General features: G+C 40.4%; 1 protein-coding gene across 1 annotated transcript; it reads right to left on the bottom strand.

The window, feature by feature from the left end:
* Window positions 1-5,463: 5,463 nt before the first annotated feature.
* LOC127016099 (interleukin-8-like) lies at window positions 5,464-8,303 on the bottom strand. The gene is made up of 4 exons (XM_050896425.1): window positions 8,240-8,303; window positions 7,305-7,443; window positions 6,155-6,238; window positions 5,464-5,539 (listed from the first exon to the last, which is right to left on the bottom strand). The coding sequence occupies exons 1-4, from the start codon at window positions 8,301-8,303 to the stop codon at window positions 5,464-5,466; spliced, it is 363 nt and encodes a 120-aa protein (XP_050752382.1).

Raw genomic sequence — 8,303 nt, 5'->3', positions numbered from 1 at the left:
ATCTGTTTCCCATCACTGTGTCAGCTGGCCCAGGAAAAGATATCACCAAGTTTGTCTCTCCTACCTCTTAGTGAGTACTGAGTCAACAAAAGATACTGATTCTGACTCCTAATGGTGCTTCCCCTTAGCTGTATGTCTTAGAGAGCTTTACTGAAAAATACATTTAGGGCTCTGAAGGCGTGAAAAAGGAGAGGATTTTACCAGGTACTGAAGGCTGTGTTTTATTGTTTATGTTGTATTACATTGTATACGTTATGTTAAATTAAGAGCGTGGTTTCACTGGCGTCAGATTGTAGATGTTGGAGCTTTAATCGGTTTACTTGGAACGAGGTTTTGCTGATTCTTTTCTTTTGGGTTCTCTCTCTTTCTCTCTGTGTCTCTACTTATGTATGCACACACACAGTGTAATTAAAATTTGATTAGGGATCCCACTTTTCTTAGTTAGTGTTTGCAGCTTTATTATCTAATTTTAGTGTGCGCTGAAATGTCATTAATGTCCGAGGCAAAAAAAGGAAATTCCCTCTCAAATCCCCAAGTGAAACCAATGACTGCTTGTCCTCCTTACCGCTAGACTCAGCTATTTCCTGAGTGTGGCAGTAACAGATCTGCAGAAATCCCCAGGTCAAAACTGAAGCCAAGAGCCTACTCCACCTATATGATTAACCCTGCCCCTCAGCTAAGAGTAAGTATCTGTCTAAAAGAGCAGGATGTTTGTAATGAAATAAAAATGCACTATGGTTTCTGAAAGCTAAAGCATCTGCTCTACCTCCACTTTTTCTCTGATGTGACACAGTTTCATCGGGACTATGTGAAGGGGGTGTAATAGAGACGATAGTGGCAAAAAAAAGGTTTGAGACATGAGATCAAGCCCAAAGGCCAGGCACTCCTAACCTGTGTACCTGGAATTGCCGTGCTTCGCCCAAGTTCTCCCTGCATCCCTTCAACACTTTGCGCAGGATCTCGTCCCAGCCCCTGCCTATGGGAACTCCAAATCCATTATCTGATTTTGGCAGCGTGTGTTTTCCCGCCAGCCATCAGAGATGACTTGTGCCAATTGAATTGCTGCTCCTTTTGAAGGATAACGTCACTGAGTGAGCTGATACTGCCGCAAGCAGAGACCTTCCATGCTTAACCCTGTTAAAAGCACGCTTGTAACGAACAAAACAACAGTTATGCAATAGTCCGATTTCTGAAAGACTGCTGAAAAGGGAAGTAAATACCTCCCTTGCCTGTGTTTTAAGGCAGGGTATAGGATGTGTTCTCTGTGCTGCAGGATGGAAACTAGTGGTTTTTCTTTTTCATGACTCATTGGCTTGTCTAATGAGCACAAAAGTCGAAAGGGAATCTTTTGGAATCTTGACTGGGATCATTTAGAGCCTTTGCATGTAGCAAAGGACACCCAAAGACAAGGGACACAGTGAGGGGGACTCGTGTGTACTCTGGTGACCAAGACCATCATGAGGGATGGGGCAGAGCTGGGCTTCAGTCCCTTACTGTTTTGAGTTGCCCCAGTTCCAGAGGAATGCTCCAGCCTCTGGGCTGATAAAGTTACTCTCTCTAAGAAAACTAAGAATCTGTCTTGTTTTAGACAAATTCAGACCTCTCACTTGAGAAGTTGTGCACACAAGACCCCAAAGGCCCAGGAGAAAAAGCTTTCGCTGGAATGAGGGTTCAGCCTGTGCAAGGTGAACTCTGTCAACTCCTGTCTCTTGTGCATCCTCTCTACCAGCTACTCTTGTTCCCCAGGGAAAAAACCCCACTCTGTCTTCTGAAACCACCTCCTTTTCCCCACAAAGGGCTTGGCATTCACCTGCCATTCCAGTTGACCCACGGAGAGCAGGAGGGGCAAACACAAGGGCTGGGAAATAATCGCTTCCGCAGCTCAGAAACTGGGCACAATGTTGTGCAAACACTTGTGGAAGTTTACAGCGAGGCAGAGCGTAGGGAGCAGATGCGTAAAAAGCAGAATGTCTCCTAAATATCTGTCTTTTCACTTGCTATTTGAGGAAGTGATAGCAAAGAAAAGAGAAAAGATTAGGTCAGTTTGTGATTTTTTTTCATACTTAAGTGTCTAAATATGGATGGTTACGTACCGTTAGTCAGATCACGGCAAGCGCTGGACTTTCCTGAATCCCGCCGGAATCACAAAATAGCAGTACAGCTTTTTAATTGATTTGCCTTTTAATTTATGTATTTGTAAATACAGTAGTATAAGTATATATTTATGTGACTGCGTATTTATTTATTATACATGTTTCAGCTCTGCTTGAAAACAGTCAATTCTGTACTGTAGCTTTCAGTTAAAAAATTGTTGTGTGTTAAATGAAATGTTTCATTTGATCCAATTCAATATGAATAGTCGTTGACAATATTAATATAAGGTATGTAGTAATATTAGAAAATGATACATTAATATTCATTATAATATTAACATAAAATATTAGCAAATATTAACAAATACTTGTATTAAAAATAGATTTGATCTACCTGGTATTAACAGAGGAGATACTAAGTCCAACTAGAGAATTGTTAGGGATCAGCAGCTGGAGTTTTACCTGCTCTGTGAAGGCTGCGTTTATTGTTTTAGTTGCATTTCCCTTTCATGAGTTTGGCAGGAAGCATTTTCTGGCTGTGGAAATAAGATATGGAAGTGGCAGGAGGAAACACATGGTAAATTTTAAGAAGTTCGTGCCAGGAACTTTTGATTAAATTAGAAGTGGTCAGTAGACATAATATACGTCATGCATTCATCTCTGACTCTTAAAATGTCACTTGCTGTCATCTTACTGTCTGCTTAAACTACAGCCAATGCAGCTTGGCAGACGTTAGCCCGAACACTTCCTGGCAGCGCAGTCGCGGCGGGGTATGCATAGAGATGGAGAGTTTCTCTGTAGCACGCAGGTGAACGTAGGTAGATAGCCTGCCTGCAAAAGAAGTGCAAAAATGTAGACTTCTGAATCTTGAATAAAAATATACTGTTTAGTATTATAAGTGAGATCTGTTTTGCATAAAGGCTGTTATATATAAACTTGCTGATCCGTTGGATCTCAAGCCACTGGACGGGTCAAATCTCACTGTTTACCAAAACTTGAGGGGGCAGCAGTGGGAAGGAACAATCGATGTATTTTGTCACCTTACGAATTCAGATTTGAAGCCAGAGCTGCTCTGGTTAGGGGTTCCAGTGGGGATCAGTCCCTATCAAGAGTGAGACTGTCCTGAGAGTTTCCTATATGTCTGTTTGCAGTCTGATGTTCTGCCTAGCCTGCGGCTATCCCCCAAACCCCACTCTCCCACCCTGGGGCTCAGAAGATCAAACTCCACAGGGCAGTCGTGATGTTTTTGCCTGCAGTCCTCCGTTGCTCTGACCACGTATCTCTGGTCTGGTGATTGCTGCTAGAATCTGCACTTTAGCGCTTTCTTTCCTCAGAAACTAGATTTATACTGCCAGGCATAAACGACGTGTAGCAAATCATTAAGAGAAAACATCTTTAACACTCTTTTTGACTGTGGAAAGAAAATAACAATAAATGCAATAGGAAATAACACATTAAACCAATGTTTAGTCTTATAAGCAGTCTCCTGGAACCTTGAGCAGTAGCATTTAACATAATAAATACGTAAACTGCAAAATCCTTTTGCAAAGCAAAAAAATGTGGTCTATTATAGTATCAGGTAGAACTAACGTGAGAGAAAAAAAATTGCAAAAAAAAATTCCCGTTAAAATAAATAATTTGTTCTTTTCTTTAGAAATATGATTTCTAAACTTTTTCTATATATGTATATATGTGTCTGTCTGCCTGCATCTTCCTATCTATAAGTGGAAACTACAGCACAATAAATATCACTTCAGAAATAACACAGGTAATTTAGTATCTCTAATTTTAGCTGCTTCCTTCTGAAAGCCATTAACTCATAGTCATTAGGCTACCCTGAGGCTGGCAGTGACTTAGGACTGTTGATGAGACATAGCGAAGCACCTCACGGGAGGTAGTGTAGGTGTCAGTCCGTGCTTACTTGCAGCTGTGCTGCACGTACACCCAGTCAAATACTGTTTGATACAGTCACTTATGAACGCTCTTCGTTTCCTTCAGTCAGTCATATTTTAATCAGCATTCCCCATTTCAGTAAGTGGCATGTCTCATAGATCACTTTAAAGATAGGCCACCAAAAAAATTATTTTCTGGGTACTCATAGAAAATGAAGTCATCTTTGGTCTTCGTAGAAGACATTGCTACAGCTGTCAGGAGCGGCTGGTGGAGGATCTCTGCCGCTTTCTCAAAGATGGTTCTTTCATGGAGAAATGGGTGTGAATTCGCTTCTCTCCTGGCCACCCAGAGGTATCTCACTTTTGAATGAAAGATCTGGTTTGCTTCATCACTTGGAGCCAGCCAGGGGCTGCACAGTGCTCTGCATGTGGGTGACTCATGCAGTTACACAGTGGCATAACAAATTTTAGTAGTTAGTTCTTATTCATGCCCTAGTGACTCCTAACGTTATGTTTGGATGGGTCGGGGTTCTGTTTTTTTTGGTTTGGTTCTCAAGTTTTTTTCAGTGCTGAGCCCTGATCTGATGTTCCTATTGCACAGTTTAGCATAATCCCAGGATCTCTCTCCTATGTGCTAATGGTCAGCCTAGAATGCCTCATTTTTATATGAGCTTTGTAATTTTTTCGTCCTATGACAATCATTTTCGCTACTTCCTGCAGTGAATTTCACCTGGGAGTTTATTGCCTACTCAATGAGTCTTCTAAGGTCCTTCTGCAGTTCTTCAGAGTTGAGCCTAGTCTTTACTACCCTTCATTTAGTATCATCAGAATACTTCAGCTCGTAGCAAATGACCTTCCCAGACCAGCTGTGGATATGCCAAACCAAATAGGACCCCACACAAGCTGGTGTAGGAACCCATGGGTGATGTCCCTTTATCAAAAAAAGCTGACCTTTTCATTCTGTCCTTCATTTCTGTGTATTCACCTGTTATGTATCCATTTCCAAGACTTCTTTCTTAGCCCCATTATTTCTAATGTTTGGTGAGGGTTGTGAAAGAATTTCAGAAGGACAGTTTGACTATACCTGTTGGACCTTACACATCCATAGGCTTGTTGTCACCTTCGAAGAACTGTAACAAGCGCGTGAAAGAAGACTTCCTTCAAAGCTACACAGACACTTCCTTATTATATGTTTATTCACGTGTTTACTAATGGTATCCTTTCTATTTCTACTTGAAGTGAGGCCATTTAAGGTAACTAATTTCCTCTTGTTTATTCTTGTCCTTGCAGCACTAAAACACATTCATTAAGCTTGAACTCCTTGCTCCATCACAGATAGAGTTTTAGAGATAGACACAGCAAAGGAAATTAGTAGAATCAGCAACCGTCTCGGGGTGGGGGGAAAAATCAAATGTAGTAATGTAGCAGAAGGGGGGTCTGTTCCATGACATTCTCATCGGCAAGTGTTTTCTCTCATATCATAGCCTTGAAAAACTCCAAGGTATAATTTTCCTTGACTTTTCTTGGATCGGTGACGCAATATTGTCTCTGGCCCTGTAATTAGATGAAGTATAAAGTGAGTTCAGACATTTATTAATGAAACACTTACTATTAATACAAGCTACAGGGAGAGCAACAGGTGCTCGCAAGTTGTTAATGACCTATTTTTACTGTATCAACCAACTGGCATATGTGCAAAGACAAAAAAATCCTGTGTTTACACAAGTACTGCTCCAACAGAAAGGACTTCCATATGCTTATGTCCAAACTGCGCGACGCAGGGACCTGATCGTCCCCATTTACAGCAGTGAAAGCCAATGAGATTAGACAAGCCAGCTGTACATCTGAACTACACCCAGAAAGACGAAGCGAGTCTTTTAGAGCTTGATTTTTGGAAGTGTCAAACACGCACTCAGATTGTGCTGTCTCTGAGCGGATATTGAGGTGCATCATAGCTGTGGCCTTTTGGGTGGCTTAACGCACAGGGAAGGTCTCAAAGCTAGGAAACGATTTGAATCCTCAGTCATTTAGAAATACAGATTGAGAGAGAACTGTTGGAAAGAATTACTGATGCTTGAAGAGGGTGAACATTTTCATGCCAAGAAATTAAAATGTGCCTTCTAAAAATAGCTTTCAACTGAAGCTGTTCTAGTAAAGAAAACAACTTACTTGGCCAAAAGAGCCTTTACAGCGAGCCGGACCCAGGGAGCCGTGGGTTCCAAACACACTTGTCTGCCACCTTTCAGCGTAGCTCTGCCAAGAAAGAAAGAAGTTAAGGCGAGGTGGATCACTCCCACTCTCCTAATGTTTTGAAATTTATCTTAGCTATTTGTCAATTAAGTAACTGGAGGCCATGGTACAAACTTTTGTTTATTAAACTTGTTTGATATTTGCCAGCTAGCATTTCTGAGAGAACTAGGGAAAAATGATTTTCCTGTACTTTTTCTATACTTGGGCATTTAAGTTGGGGGTGGTTTTTTAATGAATGATGTCAGTATAGGTGGTTATGATGCAATCTTTTTAATGAGCCTGATGATTTTTTTATTTGGTTTCTGTTCTCTATCTGGTCATAGTTTAGCAGATCTTTCAGGAACTTAATTATCTTGGAAACTTTTTTTTTTTTTGAAAATCATACCTGAAATTACCAATTACTAGCAAGGTGGAACCGGATGACATGCAATGCTGCTCAGAGGGTATGATTGTACAAGTATTATTTGCTTGCGAAAGCATAAAAACCTGAAAGCTCCCTTCTGTTTACATGAATACATTGATCCAATTCATGTGTATAGTTCCTGATGTGATTTTAAATGAAACTTACCATATCTTTTACTTTGTACTCACGTGAATTTTACAATTTAAGTTCCACACTCCTCGCACAGGAAAATGCTCAATATGCAATTCTGACATAGGGAATAACTCGTGGCGTTTCAAACTTTGCCACGTGCAGACCAAGTTAGTGGAAATTGTTTGAATTCATGTCAATGGGATCAAGATTGCAGCTTTGATTGATTCTTCATTGTCTAAATTATTAATCGTGCCCTGAATGTGTTATGGGGATCTAATTCTCTCCTCTGATGTTGGTCATAATTAAGATATTAGCATAGAGAGACTTTTAAAATACTGTCTGGAAGTGGCTTGTAACATTGGCAGGAAACTAGCTCGTTCCTTTGGATAGAAAGCCTAATACCTTATACTTAGTGTCTGTGGGGCTTTGCGGGGGATATGTAGTTCCGCCCGAAGTCAATAAGTAACTCAGGTGCGAAATGCCAAGTCACTTCCTCCTATTGAAAGCGAGATGATATTTTGCAAAAGCGCTCACATGATTTCCATGTTTTTGCAGCGAGGCCCTCTTTGGCTTAGTCTCACATTCTGAATAGCGTTGGGAGGGACGAACTTGGAATGAGTGCTTATGCACAGGCATTGGAAGCCTTTTTCCTCTGTCTTCGCCAGGGCCTGACCTGTAGAACAAAAATAAGTTATGTCTAGGTAAAGACATTTAAATAAATCTCATTATTTGCTCTTATGAAGCAAAGAGTATTCCCTTCTGTCAGCCTTATTCTTGTTACTCAGACACTCTGATTTGCTGAAGACTTTGAGATAAAATTCACTGCACCTGCACAACAGCAGCAGTTACATTTTCAGAGCTGCTGGTGTGCAGATGCATTTAAAGTTAAACTTATATCTCTAAGTGAAAATGCTTAGATGTTTTTATAGTGCATTTGTGCCTGGCCAGATTCTATGCCTAAACTGCATCACTTGAACAGAGTAGGTTAACATCATTAAGTATGTCCACATATTGTTTACTAGTTTCTGCCATGATCATCTGCTCATATTCTTTATCATTTTCTGCAAATTGCATAACTCTTGCTTTGAGGAAGCACTGTCATCAACCTGCCTACCATGGATAAAAGTACAAATAGGAGAAAGTTGTCATTTGGAAAACAAGAGATGTATGGACACGTTTAGAAAAAAGGTCCTGTCTTAATTCAAACAGTTTTTAAAATCTAGGCTAAGGCATATATTATGGTGTAGGAATAAACTAATTTTCTGAGAGAAGCATATTTTACCCCCGGAAACAGCCACAGCATCCTAACAGACGCAAATACAAATGACACTTTTTACTTCTGAATGACAGTTTATTGAAGATGCATATCTCTTGCAAAAAGTCAACATTAACATAGCATAAGCCCGCTTGTATTTGCATATGTGTATTTATTCATTGGTTATGTGAGTTTTAAGAAGTGATTTTCTTACCTTCTGACCCCGCCATTAAGACCAGATAGAGAACCAAAGCAACAGCAACAGATTTGCCATCCAT

The sequence above is a fragment of the Gymnogyps californianus genome, chromosome 4, assembly GCF_018139145.2.
Source record: "Gymnogyps californianus isolate 813 chromosome 4, ASM1813914v2, whole genome shotgun sequence".
Lineage (NCBI taxonomy): Eukaryota > Metazoa > Chordata > Aves > Accipitriformes > Cathartidae > Gymnogyps > Gymnogyps californianus.
This window is presented reverse-complemented; position numbering and strand designations above follow the sequence as displayed.